General features: G+C 40.5%; 1 protein-coding gene across 6 annotated transcripts in view; it reads right to left on the reverse strand.

Moving 5' to 3' along the window:
- map2k4a (mitogen-activated protein kinase kinase 4a) overlaps positions 1 to 21,100 on the reverse strand; it is a 143,715-nt gene extending 122,615 nt beyond the window's left edge. For 4 of the 6 annotated variants that reach the window (XM_072241889.1, XM_072241887.1, XM_072241890.1 and 1 more), the window contains exon 1: positions 20,311 to 21,100. In XM_072241889.1, the coding sequence (XP_072097990.1) occupies positions 20,311 to 20,398 (88 nt within the window). In that variant the 5' untranslated portion in view covers positions 20,399 to 21,100. The remainder of the gene's footprint in view (positions 1 to 20,310) is intronic. The other 2 variants (XM_072241886.1, XM_072241885.1) reach the window with 2 other exon arrangements.
- Positions 21,101 to 21,851: the final 751 nt, after the last annotated feature.

Consider the following 21,851-nt stretch of genomic DNA (forward strand, 5'->3'; position numbering starts at 1 on the left):
AAGAAATTAGAAAAGCTAAAAGATACGAGGCTGCTTTGGCAAGTAAGGTGAAAATAAATCCAAAGGGTTTCTACAGTTATGTTAGTGGCAAAAGGAAAGTGAGGGATAAAATTGGTCCCTTGGAGAATCACAGTGGACAGCTATGTGCGGAGCCAAAAGAGATGGGGGAGATTTTGAACAATTTCTTTTCTTCAGTATTCACTAAGGAGAAGGATATTGAATTGTGTAAGGTAAAGGAAACAAGTAGGGTAGTTATGGAAAGTATGACAATTAAAGTAGTAGTAGTACTGGCACCTTTAAGGAATATAAAAGTGGATAAGTCTCCGGGTCCGGACAAGATATTCCCTAGGACCTTGAGGGAAGTTGGTGTAGAAATAGCAGGGGCTCTGATAGAAATATTTCAAATGTCATTAGAAACGGGGATGGTGCCGCAGGATTGGCGTATTGCTTATGTTGTTCCATTGTTTAAAAAGGGTTCTAAGAGTAAACCTGGCAATTATCAGCCTGTGAGTTTGATGTCAGTGGTGGGTAAATTAATGGAAAGTATTCTTAGAGATGGTATATATAATTTTCTGGATAGACAGGGTCTGATTAGGAACAGTCAACATGGATTTGTGCATGGAAGGTCATGTTTGACAAATCTTATTGAATTTTTTGATGAGGTTACTAAGAAAGTTAACGAGGGTAAAACAGTGGATGTTGTCTATATGGACTTCAGTAAGGCCTTTGACAAGGTTCCACACGGAAGATTAGTTAGAAAGGTTCAATCGTTAGGCATTGATATGGAAGTAGTAAAATGGATTCAGCAGTGGCTAGATGGGAGATGCCAGAGAACTGTGGATAACTGTGTGTCAGATTGGAGGACAGTGTCTAGTGGTGTGCCTCAGGGATCTGTACTGGGTCCAATGTTATTTGTAATATATATTAATGATCTGGATGATGGGGTGGTAAATTGGATTAGTAAGTATGCAGATGATACTAAGATAGGTGGTGTTGTGGATGATGAGGTAGGTTTTCAAAACTTGCGGGGAGATTTAGGACAGTTAGAAGAGTGGGCTGAAAGATGGCAGATGGAGTTTAATGCTGAAAAATGTGAGGTGCTACATTTTGGTAGAACTAATCAAAATAGGACATACATGGTACATGGTAGGGCATTAAAGAATGCTTTAGAACAGAGGGATCTAGGAATAATGGTGCATAGTTCCCTGAAAGTGGAATCTCATGTGGATAGGGTGGTGAAGAAAGCTTTTGGTATGCTGGCCTTTATTAATCAGAGCATTGAGTATAGGAGTTGGGATGTAATGTTGAACTTGTATAAGGCATTGGTAAGGCCAAATCTGGAGTATCGTGTACAGTTCTGGTCACCGAATTATAGGAAAGATGTCAATAAAATTGAGAGAGTACAAAGGAGGTTTACTAAAATGTTGTCTGGGTTTCATCTCCTAAGTTACAGAGAAAGGTTGAACAAGTTAGGTCTTTATTCTTTGGAGCGTAGAAGGTTGAGGGGGGACTTGATAGAGGTGTTTAAAATTATGAGGGGGATTGATAGAGTTGACGTGGTTAGACTTTTTCCATTGAGAGTGGGGAAGATTCAAACAAGAGGACATGGGTTGAGAATTAGAGGACAAAAGTTTAGGGGTAACATGAGGGAGAAGTTCTTTACTCAGACAGTGGTAGCAGTGTGGAATGAGCTTCCAGCAGAAGTGATCGAGGCAGGTTCTATGTTGTCTTTTAAAGTTAAATTGAATAGACATATGGACAGGAAAGGAATGGAGGGTTATGGGCTGAGTGCAGGTCGGTGGGACTAGGATAGGGTAAGAGTTTGGCACGGACTAGAAGGGCCGAGATGGCCTGTTTCCATGCTGTAATGGTTATATGGTTATTATTAAAGCTATATTTTAAAACTGCAAATGACTTAAAATCACAGTCCTCCCTTGCCATGGCAGTACTTCAAATCTAATACTGCATAAATTTTGTCAGGTTTCCAATTTTTTTCTGCACACAAATGTGAGTACAGATGTAGAAACACAAGGTATTGATATTACAAGTACCATGAGGAAAAGTGTGATGTTTCAATGCAACTGTATTTCCAGCTCTCAGAAAACACAAGGTTATGCTCCAACTTTATTGACTTAATTATTTCAAATCAAAATTGGAACAAAGAACTCATAGGAACACACTTAGCTCAAGGAGATGTATAATTTTAAAATAAAGTGAAATGATAATTTAGACTCACAGTATCATTGGATCAACACAATGTTAATTAAATCAAATGAGAACACGTTTTCTCCTATCTTGGTGATAGCATAGGAGATCTGATGAACTGAAATCAAAACAATTATCAACTGCACAAGTTCAATTAAATTACCAGATTATCATTTGTTTTTATAGCTTGATGCAAAGTGACAAAGCACATTTGCAAATGCCAACTGGTAGTTTTTTTGAACAAAAAAACTATTTACTAGCATTGGCCTCAATGTGAGGATCATGTTTTTTGATTCTTCTACTGCCTTCAATACCATACAGCCGACATTGCTGAAGAAAAGCTCCATTCAACGCGGGCTGACACTTCCACTGTATCCTGGATAACGGACTACCTAAATGGCAGGCCACGGTTTGTGTGGCTTCAGAGCTGTGTGTCAGACATGGCTGCAAGCAGCACTGGGGCCCCACAGGGGACTGTACTGGCACCCTTCCTGTTTACTCTGTATACCTCAGACTTTAGAAACAACACTGGGTCATGTGTCTACAGAAATTCTGATGACTCAACAATAGTTGGGTGTACAAAGACAGGACAGGAGGGAGAATATAGGGCCTTGTTGGAGGACTTTGTTGAATGGTACAAGCTGAATCATCTGCAGCTCAACATCAGTAAGACAAAGAAGATAGTGTTGGACTTTAGGAAGATTAAGCCTGCACTGCTCTCTGTTACTATTGATGGTGAGGACGTGGATGTGGTGAGAACCTACAAGTACCTGGGAGTGCACTTGGATGACAGACTTTGTGGAGCACCAACATAGAGGCTGTGTACAAGAAGGGCAAGAGTCACCTCTACTTCCTGAGGAGATTGAGGCTCTTTGGAGTATGCAGGTCTCTCCTTCATGTTTTACCAGTCTGTTGTCACCAGTACAATCTTCTAAGCAGTGATGTACTGGGGCAATGGCATCAACATGAGTGATGAGAACAGGCTCAATACACCGATCTGAAAAACTGGCTCTGTTATAGGAGTCAAACTGGACATACTGGAGATTGTGGTAGAACAAAGGACCCACTGGAAAATCCTGGCAATTCTGGACAACGTTTCTCACCCCCTGCATGCCACCTTGGCTGATCAGAGGAGCATTTTTAGTAATAGGCTAAGACAACTGCACTGCTCCAAAAAGCACTATATGAAGTCATTCTTACCCTCGGCCATCAGGCTCTATAATGAGGCAACCTATAGCTGGGGAGTGATCTTATAATCTTTGACATCTTGTGCACTTTTTTTAAGGTAACTTATTTGTATTCTTTCTTAATTCTCCTCTAATATTTGTATATCTGTGCACTTGTAATGCTACTGTGAATTGTAATTTCCTTTGGGATTAATAAAGTATCTATATATCTATCAAATTAGAAAACAATTCTTCAAATGTTCAGTTTGTGGCCAAGTCCACTTTCATACTAAATTCTCTAATCTCAGTATGGGCCAGGATGACAATTAATCTCAGTGGGCCTAGTTGGTGATATAGAATTCCGCAAAAGCTGGAAAGACATCCATGGAAGACAAGCTTGAGGAGATTATGGTTTACTCATTATATCCTAATCAACAAAGTAACCTGCCTGCAATTCAAAATACATCATACCTTACAAATGACCGCCTAGGTGAAATTCTGTGTAATTGTTAATACCTACTGAATCTTGCCAAAGCTAAATTCTGTTCCTCTGTGTGACAGAAGAATTTTTTTTTAAACTTATGGTCTTAATCACTATGAATACTAGAATACTATTTAAAATCAGCAATTTGAGTGCATATTTCTCAATCCACATACAGTAGCATGCAAAAGTTTGGGCACCCGGGTCAAAATTTCTGTTACTGTGAATAGTTAAGTGAGTAGAAGATGAACTGATCTCCAAAAGTCATAAAGTTAAAGATGAAACATTCTTTTCAAGATTTTAAGCAAGATTAGTGTATTATTTTTGTTTTGTACGATTTTAGAGTGAAGAAAAGGAAAAGAGCACCATGCAAAAGTTTGGGCACCCCGAGAGATTTGAGCTCTCAGATAACTTTTACCAAGGTCTCAGACCTTAATTAGCTTGTTAGGGCTATGGCTTGTGCAGAATCATCATTAGGAAAGGCCAGGTGATGCAAATTTCAAAGCTTTATAAATACCCTGACTCCTCAAACCTTGTCCCAACAATCAGCAGCCATTAGCTCCTCTAAGAAGCTGCCTCGCACTCTGAAAATTAAAATAAATAATGCCCACAAAGCAGAAGGCTCTAAGAAGATAGCAAAGCACTTACAGGTAGCCGTTTCCTTCGTTCGTAATGTAATTAAGAAATGTCATTTAACAGGAACGGTGGAGGTTGTTGGGGTCTAGAAGACCAAGAAAACTTTCCAAGAGAACTGCTCGTAGGATTGATAGAATGGCAAATCAAAACCCCCATTTAACTGCAAAAGACCTTCAGGAAGATTCAGCCGACTCTGGAGTGGTGGTGCACTGTTCTACTGTGTAGCGACACCTGCACAAATAATGACCTTCATGGAAGAGTCATCAGAAGAAAACCTTTCCTGCGTCCTCACCACAAAATTCAGCGTCAGAAGTTTATAAAGGAACATCTAAACAAGCCTGATGCATTTTGGAAACAAGTCCTGTGGACTGTGAACTTTTTGGCTGCAATGAGCAAAGGTATGTTTGGAGAAAAAAGGGTGCAGAATTTCATAAAAAGAACACCTCTCCAACTGTTAAGCACGGGGGTGGATTATCATGCTTTGGGCTTGTGTTGCAGCCAGTGGCAAAAGGAACATTTCACTGGTAGAGGGAAGAATGAATTCAATTTTAAATACCAGCAAATTCTGGAAGCAAACGTCACACCATCTGTTTAAAAAAAAACTGAAGGTGAAAAGAGGATGGCTTCTACAACAGGATAATGAACCTAAACACACCTCAAAATCCACAATGGACTACCTCAAGAGGCGCAAGCTGAAGGTTTTGCCATGGCCCTCAGTCCCCCGACCTAAACATCATCGAAAATCTGTGGATAGACCTCAAAAGAGCATTGAATGCAAGACTGCCCAAGAATCTCTCTGAACTAGAAGCCTTTTGCAAGGAAGAATGGGCAAAAATCCCCCAAACAAGAATTGAAAGACTCTTAGCTGGCTACAGAAAACTTTTACAAGCTGTGATACTTGCCACAGAAATTTTGACCAGGGATGCCCAAACTTTTGCATGCTATTGTATAAGTGCTTGGTCATTCTATTATGAAAACAAACACAAGTAATCACTAAGATGGATGAAGTACGAAGTATCATAGGAAACAATAGTTTATTCAACTGGAGGAGACTGTGACGTTTTCCTATAGAAGCTAAAAGACAATACAAGTTCCATATGGTATCACTTATCTCCACAGTTCAATGGGATTTTGGGAAATGCCAGCCCTTTGTACATCTATTAGCACTATCTGGCTTGCCAACATAGATCACTCACGCCTTTCTTTTCTGCCAACACTGCAAACACTGCAGGATTATTCTGCACGATGTGGATATGAACAGTTACTTCCTAAGTGCCACTGTCTGCTTAAACCCTGCACCTTACACCCTTCCATGAATAAATAAAAGGGCAAAATCTCAAAAGCTTTAAGGGTTTTGAGCAAACTTCAGCATTCACCCACTATAGATTTTGTAGCTGGTCAATTACCTTAAGCTTAATCATGTTGTCTCTATTCTACTTCCCAGAACCCTAACATGATAATCAAGGGAACTATGCAATTTTCTTACATTTGGGAATTATGCACAATTATCAGGTGGAAAGTGAAATTTAATTTCTAGCCCCTAAAACTAATTACAGTTGTCTTCCAGCAGCAGACCATTACTTAACAATCAGGAAAAGCTAATTCTAGCAATGAAATTGCATTATTCAAGATCACATTAAAGATGTGTGTAGCTCAGTAATTAACTTTTATAAATATTAAACATACAAAACTGATTACCACTGCATATTAAGAAATTGAATTATAGGAGTTGTAACTATGTCATGACACAGGTGAAACAGTTGTTTTAATTACTACTGCTTTACTAGAGTTTAAGACAAAAATATTCCAAACTATAAAATTAAATGTGGAAAAGAAAAGAACCATTCAGAAAATTAATTGTTGCCCATATCTCCAACAGAACATTGTTTTCCGATTCTAGGTTTGGATTGCAGGTGTTTATACATTTAAAAACCAACACCACTAAAGGATTTACACAAACAAAAATAATGAATTTATAAATGCTAGACTGCTGAGAGAGAACATTATTCAAAGCAAATTATAAAAGTGGGACTTGGTACAAGATATAAAGAAGGCATATGGATATGCTAGAACGAAGAAAAAATGTAGGTCAGTCAGGAGAGCATCAAAACAGCCAAGACTCAACATAAAAAATACAAGGATCAGCACTTCTGGTGCAGAGGTGCCAAGGCCTGGATGGAAGCCAGTAACAAAATAGATAAAAGTATTATAACCAACTCAGAACTGAATTCAATGGTGAGTAATTATGACAATGAAAGGAGGACTGAAATCACTAGTGAGGAGAGTAGCATTTATAGCAGATACTGAAGACAAAAAATCAGTCATCTAAGAGTTCAAATGAATGAAAGCAGATAAAACTGAATTTAGAAAAGCAGAAGCATTTGAGAAAATGAAACATGCCCAAGTACAATTTAACAATGCCAGCCTGAATGTGGAAGTTAACTACACAAGATAAAATCAAGTATGAGGAAAAGAGGATCAAAGATAGATTTCTAGGGCATGCTGAAAGCAAGATCAGTGAGAAGCTTGAGTTACAACCTAGAGAATTAAGACCTGACTTTCCTTCTGACCAGCTCAATGCAGCTGGAGCTGCCAAAGGAGAATGAGGCACTGAAGGCGAAACTGAGGTTGAGATAAAGGCCCAAAAGGATTTCAAGAAAAAGATCAATAAAATTGAAGGAATGGGTGGCAAATAAGTCATCAAGAGGTTAGTATGTGAATAACATTTGATACAAGACTGGATAAAAGCATCGAATTTTAAATGTGAAGTTTACAGAATAAGTAGAGATAGCAGGACAACAGTCTGGAAATGGACGAGACCAAAAAATATGGCAAAAGAGTTGGATTGCGGAATAGCCACAGAAGTCATGAAACTTTTTGGAAGTACAATTTCAGTATCAAGTCAGATGAAGAATCTTGTGTGCAACTGAAATAACTAGTTCCAGGAAAAGTGAAAGCTAATTCACAAACAGCCAAATTACGAGACTGAAATGGAGGAAGGTCAGAAACTGGACACCTCTTGTACAGCTTTGAGAGCAAGAATTTGGAAAGTGAGGATAATGATGCACAAGTGGCCACTTATGATGTCATTTATCGCAAGGACCAGAAGAAAACAGACACAAAGGATTGAAGCCCCTGCAAAAAGGCAACCAACCTGAAGATGTGCCTTGAATGCACAAAAGGAATAACCACTGTTGGAGCCTTGGTTTAGTTAGCATGTGAGAAACCCAATGTCAAAGTAAATTTATTATCAATGTATACATCATCATATACTACCTTGAGAAACATTTACAGGAAAATATGAAATACAATAGAATTTATGAAAACCAGTAAAGAACTGGCAAACAGCTAATGTGCAAAAGAACAATTGTGAGTCCTTGAAAGTGAGTCCCTAAGTGGTGGAATCAATTCAGAGTTGCAAAGAGTGAAGCTATTCACATCGGTTCAGAAGCCTGATGGTTGTAGGGTAATAGCTGATCCTAAACCTGGTGGTTGGAAACATAAAGCTCTTGTACCTCCTCCTTGATAGCAGTCGTGAGAAGAGAGCATGGCCTGGATGGTGGGGATCTTTGATCACCGATGTTACAGTCTTGCTGCAGCACTCCTTGTGAATGTGCTCATTGGTGGGGAGAGCGTTGCCTGTGATGAACTGGCTAGATCCATGACTTTCTGTAAACTATTTTGTTCTTGGGTACTAGTGTTTCCATGCCAGGCCATGATGCAACCAGTTAGGCTACTATAAGATACTCTCCACTGTGCATCTGTAAAAGTTTGCCAAAGTTTTGGCAAGTCAATGCAGACTTTGAAGAGAAATGCTGTCGCACCTTCTTTACGATCCTTCACTCCTACTTGCATTCTGCTCCCTGGACAGATCTTCTAATACCAAGGATTTAAGGTCACTGACCCTCTCCATCTTCAGACCCCCAATAAGGACTGGTTCATGAACTTCTATCTGCCGCTGCCTGTAATAAACAGTTCTTTGATTTGCTAAGGTTGGTTGAGAGGTTGCTGTTGTAGCACCAAACACATTGTCAATCGCTCTCCAATATGCTGATTCGTCACCAGCTTTAATTCAGCCAACAACAGTGGTATTATCAGTAAAAGGCATATTGCTTAGTTTTCCTTTGAGGGAAATGATGGCATTCAAGCCCTCCTACAGCTGCTGAGCATCCTTCTGTGATTCAAGTTAGTCCGGAATCACTATCTCGCATATACCTGGGCCTCTTGTACTTTAATGGGTCACCAGCCCTGAATGCTTCCAATCATATCCTCAGCAGATTAAGAATCTTTTGGTTCATCCAGCGCTTCTGTCTGGGGAAGACAATCATTCTGTAGGGACATATGAAGAAGATGTCCTCCTTTTTTAAAGAAATGGGCTTCCCTTCCTCCATCAACTCTGCTCTCAAACGCATCTCTCCTATGTCATGCACATCTGCTCTCACCCCATCCTCCTGCCACACCACCAGGAATAGGGTTCCTCTTGTCCTCACCTACCACCCCACCAGCCTCCAGGTCCAACATATAATTCTCTAACTTCCGCCACCTCCAACGGGATCCCACCACCAAGCACATCTTTCCCTCCCCCCTTCATCCCGCTTTCCACAGGGATCGCTCCCTACGCAACTCCCTTGTCCATTCATGCCCCCCATCCCTTCCCACCAATCTCTCTCCTGGCACTTATCCTTGTAATTGGAACAAGGATGCCCTTACACTTCCTCCCTCACCACCATTCAGGGCCCCAGACAGTCCTTCCAGGTGAGGCGACACTTCACCTGTGAGTCAGCTGGGGTGATATACTGCGTCCGGTGCTCCCGATGTGGCCTTCTACATATTGGTGAGACCCGACGCAGGCTGGAAGACCATTTCGCTGAACACCTACGCTGTTCACCAGAGAAAGCAGGATCTACCAGTGGCCACACATTTTAATTCCACGTCCCATTCCCATTCTGATATGTCTATCCACAGCCTCCTCTACTGTCAAGATGAAGCCACGCTCAGGTTGGAGGAACAACACCTTATATTCCGTCTGGGTAGCCTCCAACCTGATGGCATGAACAATGACTTCTCTAACTTCCGTTAATGCCCCACCTCCCCTTCATACCACATCCGTTATTTATTTATTTATTATTATTTTTTCTTTTTCTCTCTCTTTCTCCCCCTATCCCTCTCACTATACTCCTTGCCCATGCGCTGGGCTTCCCCCCTTCCCCTTTCTTTCTCCCTAGGCCTCCCATCCCATGATCCTCTCGTATCCCTTTTGCCAATCAACTTTCCAGCTCTTAGCTCCATCCCTCCCCCTCGTGTCTTCTCCTATCATTTCGGATCTCCTCCTCCCCTTTGCAAATTTCTTACTATCAGTTAGTCCTGACAAAGGGTTTCGGCCCGAAACGTCGACTACACCTCTTCCTAGAGATGCTGCCTGGCCTGCTGCGTTCACCAGCAATTTTTATGTGTTGCTTGAAATTCCAGCATCTGCAGATTTCCTCGTATTTGCGTACTCATCCACCAGTGTCTTTATAAAGTCTGTGATAACTGTGGCATATTCATTCAAGTACTCTGAAACTGTTCAATAAATGGGTTCAATATATAGCAAGGACATACGTGCATTGCAGGTTAGAGAGGAAGATGAAGGAATGTAGCTTTTTCGAGTTCAAACAGGGTACAAGTGTCATGAAAGTTAGCTTATTGCAGCAAAGGCACAACACATTACATAGCTGAGAGAGATTTAAGCAAACTAGGAAATACAGGAGTACCTGTCCATATCAGCAATCTTCAAAGTAATTCATGAGTATTGACCAGCTTTGAAAGAGTAAAGCATGTTTGATCCAGGCCAGCTTGTCTGATAACTAATGTTTAACCAGTCACATTCAAAGCAGCAAAAGTAGAGGCCATACCAAGGCAAGGTATTGTTTGGAAGGACAAAGACAAAAATAAAAGGCAAGAGGTTTGTCAACAATCAAAAGCATTGTAGCATTAAGAATTTGGAATGGAAATGGCAAAAGACAATAAAAATGGTAAAATATTGCAAATAAGTATTTGCTTGTGTCATTCCAGATTAAACAATAGTTATATGCAAGTGAATAACAATGAATCTTTCTAATATAGCATTGTTCACATTGTCTGAATATTATTGGAAAAAAACATTTGCAAAGGAGAGCTGGAGGAAAGTGGGTGTTCCCTGACTTGAACTACATGTCTGAAATACCAAACAGCCAAATTCCAGAAATAAGGTGAGTGTACCTGCCTTTGATATTATAGTGTGCAAATTGTGGCATCATAGGGAACAGGTAAAACAGAACACAAGAGAAACACAACAGGGAAACACTGCAGTAAGAGTTTGTGAAAACTAATGTGTGGCGGATCACCAATCTCAGCCCAGAGTGCTGCTGGCAATCATCAGGGCAATTCATGGGCCCAGCTACTTCAGTAACCTTCCTTCCATTAGATCAAAATTGGAATGACTCCTAATATTTACAATGCTCAATTCCATTTGCAATGCCTCAGGAAATGAAACAACTTAGCACAGCAAGATATCAATGAAGTATGGGATTAAGATGCACACTCTAAATGCCAAGCATTGCACATATCCTTAAGTAAAGCAAGTCTTATTATCTGCCCAACTGCACCCTGTGATCAACCGTGGCCTAGCCAGACAAATACAGCAGCCACTGAATAAAGCAGAGTCTAGGTTATAAAGGACAAGATAATTTAGGAATCTGATTGTACCGATGACATAGGAAGGAAAAGCAAAGAGGTCCTGAAGAGAGAATTTAGAGAGCTAGACAGAAAGCTGAGAAGCAGGACATCCAGGGTAGTAATTTCTGGATTGCTACCTGTGCCACACGCCAGTGAGGGCAAAAACAGGATGATTTGGCAGATTAATGCATGGCTGAGAAGCTGGAGCAGGGCTTCAGGTCCTTGAATCATTGGGATCTCTTCTGGGGGAGGTATGACCTGTACTGAAGTGACAGGTTGCACCTGAACCCGAGGGGGACCAATATTTTCACGGGCAGGTTTGTTAGAGCTGTGGGGGAGGGTTTAAACTAATTTGGCGGGGAGGGGGGGGTTTAGGAATGGGAGTGAAGGAATTCAGGATAGGACGGATGGTAAAAAAGTAAAGATAGCAGTCAGACTGTCAGGAAGGGCAGGAAGATGATAGAACAAAATTGCAGCCAGTAAGGTGAGTATCAATACATCAGGGATGCAAAATCAAAAAGGGTAGCAAAACCCATACTCAGTGCTATATCTCAGTACATGGAGTATAAGAAAAAAAGTGGATGATCTTGTTGCACTATTACAGATTGTCAAGTATGATGTCGTGGCCATCACTGAATCATGGCTGAAGGATGGTTGTAGTCGAGAGTTGAACATTCAAGTTACACGTTGTATCGGAGGGATAGGAAGGTAGGCGGAGGGAGTGGTGTAGCTCTGCTGGTAGAAGGTGGCGACAAATCAGTAGAAAGATTTTACGTAGAACCGGAAGAAGTTGAATCCTTGTGAACTGAGTTAATAAACTGCAAGGGTAAAAAGGCCCTATGGAAAAAAACAGAAATTTACCCATTGAAAATGAAGGGACAGCAGTATCCATTTGTCAGAATTGTCTGCCACTTTGGTACAGTGACATTTCCATCAACTTTTACTTGGCTCTTCCTGGGTTGTGGAGATTGCAAGTTCAATGATGCTATTCAGAAAACCTTGAGTTGCTGCAAAAGAGGCCATGGATTAACATATTGGAATGGGAATGGGACGTGGAATTAATATGTGTGGACATATCAGAATGAGAGTTTCTTCCTAGGCCTTCCGTCCCATGATACTCTCCCTTCTCGAGCCTTGTATCCCTTTTGCCAATCAACTTCCCAGCTCTTGGCTTCATCCCTCCCCCTCCTGTCTTCTCCTACCATTTCGGGTCTCCCCCTCCCCCTTTCAAATCTCTATCATCTCTGTTTGCCGTCAGTCCTGACGAAGGGTCTAGACCCGAAACGTTGACTGTACTTCTTCCTATATATTTTGTTTATGGTATCAGATGCACAGGCTGCTTTATCAAATGGGTTGCATTGTTTTTAGATGGTTTAAAATTCTGCAACTGCTTGCATCTAAGCAAATGAAATATATTCTATCATCTTCTTGCCTTGTTGATAGTGGGTAGACTTGGTGATTTCTTCTGTGATCCATTGTGCAGGATATTCAGTCTCTGTCCTGATCCATGATCAGGAAAGCTTATGCAGCTTGCTCAATTAAAATGCTTGGTCAAAGATTTTAAGTTATCTGCAATTTGACCATAGCTAATTTGTTGATGTTAGTGCTGCAGATATCTTCGGAAGTGGTTGTAAATGGTCAATGGCTATTTGTGTCCTGCAAGAAGATACTTTCACTTACCGAGGTATGTATATTATGGGCTCACGACATGTTGCATGAAATAGCTAAAATACCTTACAAATGTGGGAGAATGGGAAACTCCAATTCAGGTCCAGACAAGAGGAGAGGCCATACTGAATATAGTTCTGGGTAATGAACCTGGTCAGGTGGCAGAACTCTTGGTGGGAGAGCATTTTGGTGAGAGTGACCACAACTCCCTTAGCTTCAACATAGCTATGGAAAAGGATAAAAAAAAACCAGACAAAATGGGAAAGTGCTTAACTGGGGAAGGGCTAACTATGAAGGGATGAGGCAGGAACTAGTGAGAGTAAATTGGAAACAGATGTTCAAGGGTACAAGCACAGAAGTAAGGTGGAGGAAGTTTAGGGACCACTTGTGCTGGGTTCAGGATAGGTTTGTCCCACTGAGACAAGGAAAAAATGGTAGGAAAAGGGAACCATGGCTGACGAAACATGTGAGGCAACTCGTCAAGAGGAAGAAGGAAGCTTATGTTAGATATAGGAAGCAGCAGGGGCTCATGAGAAATATAGGGTAGCCAGGAAGGAGCTTAAGAAAGGACTTAGAAGAACTCGAAGGTGGCATGAGAAGGCCTAGGCATGTAGGATTAAGGAGAACACCAAGGCGTTCTATGCGTATGTGAAGAACAGAAGGATGACAAGAATGAAGGCTAAAGGATAAAGAATGCAACATGTGCCTGGAGGCGAAGGAGGTTGGGGAGGTCCTAAATGAATACTTTGCTTCAGTATTCACAAGAGAAAAGGACCTTGATCAGGGTGAGGTCGAAACAGAACAGGCCTGTGTGCTGGACAATGTGGAAATTAAGGAAGAAGTAGCGTTGGATCTTCTTAAAAACATCAAGATTGATAAGTCTCCAGGGCCAGACCTGATATACCCCAGGTTGCTGTGGGAAGTGAGAGAAGAGATCGCTGGAGCAGTAACTATGATCTTTGAATCCTCTTTGGCTGCAGGGGAGGTGCTGGAGGATTGGAGAATGGCAAATGTAGTTCCATTGTTTAAAAAAGGTAATAGGGAGAATCCTGGGAACTATAGACTGGTGAGTCTTACGTCGGTGGTCTGCAAACTATTGGAAAGGATTCTTAAGAATAGAACCTACGAGCACTTGGAGTAGTCGTCTACTCAAGGATAATCAACATGGTTTTGTGAAGGGAAGGTCGTGCCTCACAAGTCTGAGTTTTTTGAAGAGGTAACAAAAGAAGTTGATGAGGGTAGGGGGATAGATGTTGTCTACATGGATTTTAGCAAGGCATTTGACAAGGTCCTCCACGAGAGACTCATCCAGAAAGTCATGAGGCATTGGATCAGTGGAACTTTGGCTGTTTGGATAAAAAAAATTGGCTTAAAGAAAGAAAGCAGAGGGTAGTAGTAGAAGGAAAGTATTCTGCCTGGAGGTCAGTGACTAGTGGAGTGCCGCAAGGATCTGTCCTGGGACCCCTGCTCTTTATGATTTTTATGAATGACCTGGGTGAAGAGGCGAAAGGATGGATGAGTTAGTCTGCGGATGATACAAAAAATGGAGAAGTTGTGGATGGAGCTGTAGGTCGAAGGTTACAAGAGGATATAGACAGGATGCAGAGTTGGGCAGAGAAGTGACAGGTGGAGTTCAATCCGGTTAAGTGTGAGGTGATGCATTTTGGAAGGACAAACCAGAAGGCTGAGTACAGGGTTAATGGTCGGTTACTTAAGACTGTGGATGAACAGAGGGACCTTGGTGTTCAAATCCATATATCCCTCAAGGCCGCTGCACAGGTTGATAGGATAGTTAAGGCGGCCTATGGGATGCTAGGCTTCATTAATAGGGGGATTGAGCTCAAAAGTAGAGAGGTCATATTGCAACTCTACAAATCTCTGGCGAGACCACACTTAAAGAGTATTGTGTTCAGTTCTGGTCACCTCATTATAGGAAGGATGTGGAAGCTATTGAGAGGGTGCAAGGGAGATTTACCAGGATGTTACCTGGATTGGAAAACAAGTCTTATGAGGCAAGGTTAGCAGAGCTGGGACTTTTCTCTTTGGAGCGTAGAAGGATGAGAGGACAAGACTATGAGAGGCATAGATAGGGTGGATAGCCAGTACCTGTTTCCCAGGGCACGAATAGCAAACACCAGAGGGCATATGTACAAAGTTAAGGGAGGGAAGTTTAGCAGAGACATCAGGGGTAAGTTTTTTTTTTACACAGAGGGTTGTGGGTGCCTGGAATAACTTGCCAGGGATGGTGCTGGAGGCTAAAACATTAGGGGTATTTAAGAGCCTCTTGGACAGGCACATGGATGAAAGAAAAATAGACAGTTACGGGGTAGTGGGGTTTAGTACCTTTTTTTTAAAGGAATACATGGATCGGCACAACATTGAGGGCTGAAAGGCCTGTACTGTGCTGTAGTATTCTAGTGTCTAGGTTTCACGTTCATTGTTGCAATACCTGTATTAGTTCATCCAATGACACTTCCGTGATGAACCTATGCAGTGACATCTTTGGAAGATAAGTTATTTTTACTCTCAGTATACGACAAGTTACTGAAGAATAATTTGATCAATTCCTACTAACTTGTTTTACTGAAGATTCTCAAAACTACATTTTGCCAAAAGCCTGAAGCTCAGTTAAGATTCTGTGCATCACCAGATTCCCACAATAAGTTGTTCTTCAAATCAACCTTGCACAGTGTGGAATTGAAATATTCAATCTCAAAGGTGGACTCAGTTTACAAGTCTACAAGTTACTTTGCAAAATTATTGGATTGCTCAGGAGAACTCAAGGAGAGGAGAAGCTGTACTGCTTATAGAGATGTTCAAGTCTTTTCTTCCCATTTTCATAGTATAACAACCCAGATTTATGAAGATAACTTTTGTTGCTCTACAAGATGTTCGTTTTCAAGAAAGCTCATGTCTTGACTTTTTTTTTTGGGAGATGGCGTCACTAAGAGCACTGACAACATGCCAAAAGGAGCATTATGTTACACACCCAGCTGGTAATTGCTAAATTCAGTACATGCAGGTGTGGCTCCTGCATCCCCAGGTATGAACATTAACTTACATGAAAGACAGTCACACATCTTCCAACAGAGCCCCAGTTAGCAGCTTCAAAAGCAAACCAACTAGTCAATTACTTATTTACCAAGATGGGGAAAAAAAAGAGATGGCACATTCTCAAATCTGGACTAACAAACAAAATGCTGAAGGAACTCAGCAGTTCAAGTAACATCTGTGGAGATAAAGAGACAATTGATGTTTTGGGTCAAGACCCTTCATCTGAACTGAGAGATAGAGGGGAGATAGCCAGTATGAAGGGGTGGACAGAGGGGTGAAGCAAAAGCTGTTAAGTCATAGGTGGACCTAGGGAAGTAATAGGCAGGTGAAGCACAATACTGGAAATGTCAAGAGAGGCTAGGAGGTGATAAGAGAAGGAGAAAAGGTGCTGCAGATGATGGAATTTGATAGACATGGGACCAAATAAGGAAGATGGGATTAGAATTGGTTTATTTCACATATACTAAGATAATGAAAAGCTTTGTTGCATACAGTTCATACAGATAAAATCATTACACAATGCAATGTAGTAGTACAAGATAAAACAATAACAATGCAGAATAAAGTGTAACAGCTACAGAGAAAGTGAAGGCAAACAATATAATGAGGGAGGTTGTAAAGTCAGGAGTCATCTTATCAAATTAAGGAACCAATTAATAGTCTTATGACCACTGGATAAAAGATTTATGGGACCCAGCAGGACTTTGTGGAAGATAGGCAGGTGGAGTATATGAAGGGGAAGGAGGAAAAAGAAACAGGGTGACAGGGGCTAGAATGAATGTAAAAGAATGTGGGGAGGGGGAACCTGAAATTGGAGAATTCTTACAGCCAAACTAGCCTCCACATTATTCTATTTCTGGTGGATGCATAATTTACTCAGTTTTGGGAGACAAACATGAGCACTTGTCTTCTGTGGGAGAGCACCAATACAGCTATCCAATTCCTAACAGTAACTTCATTGCTCCACCACCTTACATAACCTGATGGTCAGTCTACAGTTTTGTTTTGCTCAGTTTTAACATGCCACAGCTTCACCTTGTGGTTTCAGCAAGCTGGCATCTCATTTGTATGCACATCTGATGCTGCGCTGACATACATGACACATATTGAAATCTCCCAGGATGTTGACAGAAGATCATCTGAAAATAACCTGGCTTGAGCATGATGAAGAACTGAAATAAATACTGGGTTATAAAATTGTTGACCGAGATGAATACAACTCTGCTGATACAGATGGCTGACAATACCCCATGGATGCCTAATTTAAGCTGAAAGGAGTACAAGAAATAAAATTCATTAGAAACCCCAAAGAGACAACTTTTAAATAATCTTTTTTATCCACCTTAAAGGTCAGGCAGGGAATCAAATTCAACATCTCATCTGAAAAGATTCCCATGTAGTGCCAAATTCTTCAAAGCAAAACAGCAATATCACTGCTCAATGAATATGCTCAAATCTCCCAAGGGGACTAATGCAGACGGTTTTCAAACTTAGATGCAAGATTGTCCACTGAGCTGCAACTGACACCCTGTAGTGTGGTAGTTCCACAATACGCAATGCCATCTGTTATGTGACTTGGTCTCCACAAGGACACTAGTCACAAGCAGTTGCATCTGTGATGGATAAGACTGGCGAGGACAAGGTCAAATAGGTTAAACCATTTAGTGGCAGCTCAATTCAACAATATGGCTTGGTAGGCCATTTCAGAGGCAGCAAAAGAGCAAAGCTAATGTAAGACACTTGTATGCTAGGCTCACGAATGTCAGGTTTTCTTCTCCAAAACAAAGGAGTTCAGCTTTAAGACAACCTGGAAACATTCCGCTGAATACACCATACACACAAATAAAACTAGTAGCTAGATGCTAACAAAAATATTTCCTCCATTAACTGGACTTGAACCAAGGAACCAGTTACTTTGGACTTGATTGGTCAGTGAGCTCAAAAAACATCAGTTGCACTTCCTGGATCTCCATTAATGTTCCCCATCCGATATACAATTCTAAAACCTAAGATGTAGTTGGAGAACCAGAATCCAATCATAAAGCAAATAGCTTTTATTCAGATGTGCAAAATTAGAATGAAGGTTCAGTTGGGTTGGAGAACAGCACAAACACAAATGAGTTAAGTCCCTAAAGTTACCATACAAGAGATTCATACACTCATGAAAATATGTAAGTTTAATAGGCTTGCATATTTTGTTGATATTCAATATTATGAAAGATTCCGTTCACTTCTTCTACAAATTATAGCCAAGATCAACCACAATGAATTCTGTCAAAATTTATTTATCCAGGTTTATACAGCGATACAAAATTAAGTATTACAATACAAAGAAAGAAACTAATAAAAGTCCTTAACTAAAAACACGTTCAAGGATTACCCTCTGGAAATCAAAAACAGAATTGCAAAATCTTTTAGTTTCATAGGTTCCTACAAATCGATAACTTGTGGAATAATTTGAAAATGTCTCTACACTGGCTAGTGTTTATAATGCAGCAAAATATCATTTAAAATGGCCATGTCAGTTCATAAATATAGCACCAATATTAAAAAAGATTTGTTTTCTTTACAAGCTTCTATCAAAATACCGTGGTATCTACACGATATTTGTAACATGAGAAAATCCTTAGGCAAATTGTGTTCAGAAAATTGTTAATTCTGCCTTTAATTATAAGGAGATTTATAGATTATTTTCAATGGAAGTAAAAGGCTGAGTGCAAAAGGGTAATCTTATAGAGGTTTATAAAATCACGAGGGCCATAGATAGGATAGAAGACCAGAATCTTTCTGCTAGGGGACGAGAGTCTAGAATTTGAGGACGATGCATAGATAGGCACAGTCCACGTGGATGACATTAGCATTTTTCTGTGTTGTATAATCCTATGAAAACACAGTCATGTGTGCAACTGTAGAAAGATCTAAACAAATCCATCACACAGTTGCATGGGTATACATACTGTTTTATACCAAACAACTGCTGAGGACTGATAAGTGAAGTAGATGCTTTTGTGATTCAAGGGGTAAACTATGAGCTATTCAAATACACCAAAATGCAGCAAGACTAGTACAAACTGCAAGTGGGCTGAGTGCATGCAAACCACCCCAAGAGCACAGACATCACAGGATTAAAATGGAAGTAAAGCTTCAAAAGTGAATCAAACAAATGGTTAGCTGACTTAAAGTTATCTGCAAATCTCTATGTTAATCAAGAAATCTGAGGACAAACTACAACAGCATACCTCTATGGTTCAAGGATAGCACAAAATTAAATGTTCTGCCTTGTAACTTACAACTAGGAATTTGAAATACTTAAACCTTCTAGAAATGTTACTTCTTCAATGCATTTACTATGTTGACTAATGGTGGCAGCAAGATATAGTTAAAAGGCTAATAAATCAAAATGGATGAAAGAATACAAGTGCTCCTTATTTATGCTATTTTTACCACAGTACTAGGAAAAATACCAGTCTTATCGGGCATTTTACCAGTTATCAAATTATATAACAAGCCTCATGCTGTATATTGTAAGAAATATTAGTTAAAATGAAATTATCTGACAACTGTTAGTCTACATATCAAACAAGGACAAAATATTTAATAACTGCCTGCATTATTTTGGATTAATCCAAAATACAATAACTACAAATAATGTTACCTTTAATATAAATGGGCAAGGTGCATTTTCTCTGTAATGGTTATTTCTTTATGACTTATTAAATTGTATCAGTCAGAGAAAATAGAAAGAGGATCTGAAAAATGAACGAAGTGGATTTTCTAAAAAGGAAATGTAATTTACCCAAGGACCATACTTCAGGGAAACAACGTAACTACAGGAAAATAATAACCGTACAACACAATTCCCAACTGTTACCCAGCTTATTTCATTTTTATAAAGTTAACCATGTAATATTTGTCATTTAACCACAGAAGAAAAAAAAGTATGGACGTTCTCCAACCATAAAACTACCCTGCTTCTGTATTCATACCAACATTTCAAAGTAATTCAATGTGTAAAACAATTTGAAATAACTTGGTGTGCAAGATGTATCATTTAAGTGCAACTACCTTATTTCTTAAGAAATAAAATGCAAAATGGATGATATCGATGAGTCCGAAGTTTTCAGAAAAGAGACACTGTACACAATGACACCCCATAATTTTACAATTGTTGCAGGCATAAAACTTGCTTCCACTTAAATAATTTCATGATAACAGATCAAAGTAGGGCGAAATTAAAACTATCTAACCTGAATCCACACCTTACAAATCCAAGCCCAATGAAGAGGCTGTCTGCAGCGACAATATCTACACCAAGGTATTAACAGCCCATAGCAGAAAGGCAAAAAGGAATATAACTTATACATTGCAAATAGCATTACACAAAAGTGCTGTCCGATGACTTACCCTGCATGCAGGTGGTTGTGTTTTGCTGCTGACTCTGTTGCTGCTGTGCTGAGCTGCTGGAGTTGTTGCTGTAGCTGGGAGTCGCCATTGCACAGATAATATTCCAAAGGGGGCTGCAATGCAGCAACTCGGTCACTCGCTTCCTTTTATATATATATATATTTATGTGAAAAACACAACACACACGCAAAACACTTGCACCTAGTCTCTAAATCAAATAAAGAGGACCCAAACCCACACCGTCGCCGTCAGGAAAAACGTTTAAAAACCTCTTGCAGCTTTCTTTCAAGCATCATATCACAACCACACACACACACAAAATTTTTTTTAAAAACTTGGTTATATAAATGAAATAATTTTTTTTCCAGAAAAAAGGTATACAAATTTATAGATTTAAGCCAAAATAAAAATCAGACGGCGAGGGTAACGCGCCGCAACGGTTCCCAGAGAAAAGTCCAAATAGTTTCTAACCGAATTAATTCTTTAGAGAAAAACAATATTTAAAACTAGGAACTGCCCGAGTGCCTGGAGGCGCCGCCACCGCAGCCTGACAAAGAAGCCATGGAAACCCGCTGCCCCCCTCCACGGCAAGAGAGAGTCCCTCTGTGTGTGAGAAATTTTTTTAAAAAAATGAAATCTGTGTGCAGCCCGAGGAAGATGTAATCAGAGAAAAATTCGGGAAAATCCCATTAAGAATGCGTCTCTCCTGGCGTCACATCTGTAAGTGAGGGAACAAGATGGGAAAGGGAAAGGGAAAGAGAGAGAGCGAGAGAGAGGGGGGAGGAGGAAGGCAAGGACGACACTTCACACTACGCAGTCGCACCACGCGTGCTGGAACCTGTAGTTCCACTCCCTGACGGAGCCCCGAGGCGGCAGGCTTCTTTACCGGCCAAGCCGTCGGTAAACAAACTACAATTCCCAGGGTTCGCCAGGCTAAGGAGGGAAATGGGGGGTGGGGAAGCGAAACTTGGGTGAAGCATTGGTACCGCCCCTCGTGTTGCGTCGATCGTGACGCAAGCCGGAGGCGCTGCGTAGGCAGCTGAGCTGGAGTCAAAGTTGAGAGTTGTGTGTGCTCAGCCTGCAGGGTTCTTGCGTATCTGAATTTATTCCTTCACGCAAGAACCTAAGGCCTTTGTTAACTTAGAACGCCTTCTGGCTTTGAGTAAAGTTGTAATCAATGGCCCTCAATGGACACCAAGAGTCTTGCCTTAAAGTTGAATTTTTATTTTGCTTGCTTCTGAGTTTGACGTGGAAGTGTTACGGTTTATTTCTATGAAAACGGGAACACATTTCAAAACTCATGACCCCACTAAATCTGAAATGGTGATGGCAAAACTGGAATCTACAATTTTTTGAATTGGTAGACACCTCAACCCTCAAACCAGCCATATCGTTCAATAATAGCGTGGCAGATTTCGTTTGTAATCTCAACTGTCAACCTGCAGTAATTTCTCACCCCCTCATTAATCAAGTGCATTTCTTCCATCTGCCTTGAAATATTCACCACCCTTTCCGTAAAAAAAATGCTTTATCACTGTCTT

The sequence above is a fragment of the Mobula birostris genome, chromosome 24 (genome assembly GCF_030028105.1).
Source record: "Mobula birostris isolate sMobBir1 chromosome 24, sMobBir1.hap1, whole genome shotgun sequence".
Classification (NCBI taxonomy): Eukaryota; Metazoa; Chordata; class Chondrichthyes; order Myliobatiformes; family Myliobatidae; genus Mobula; species Mobula birostris.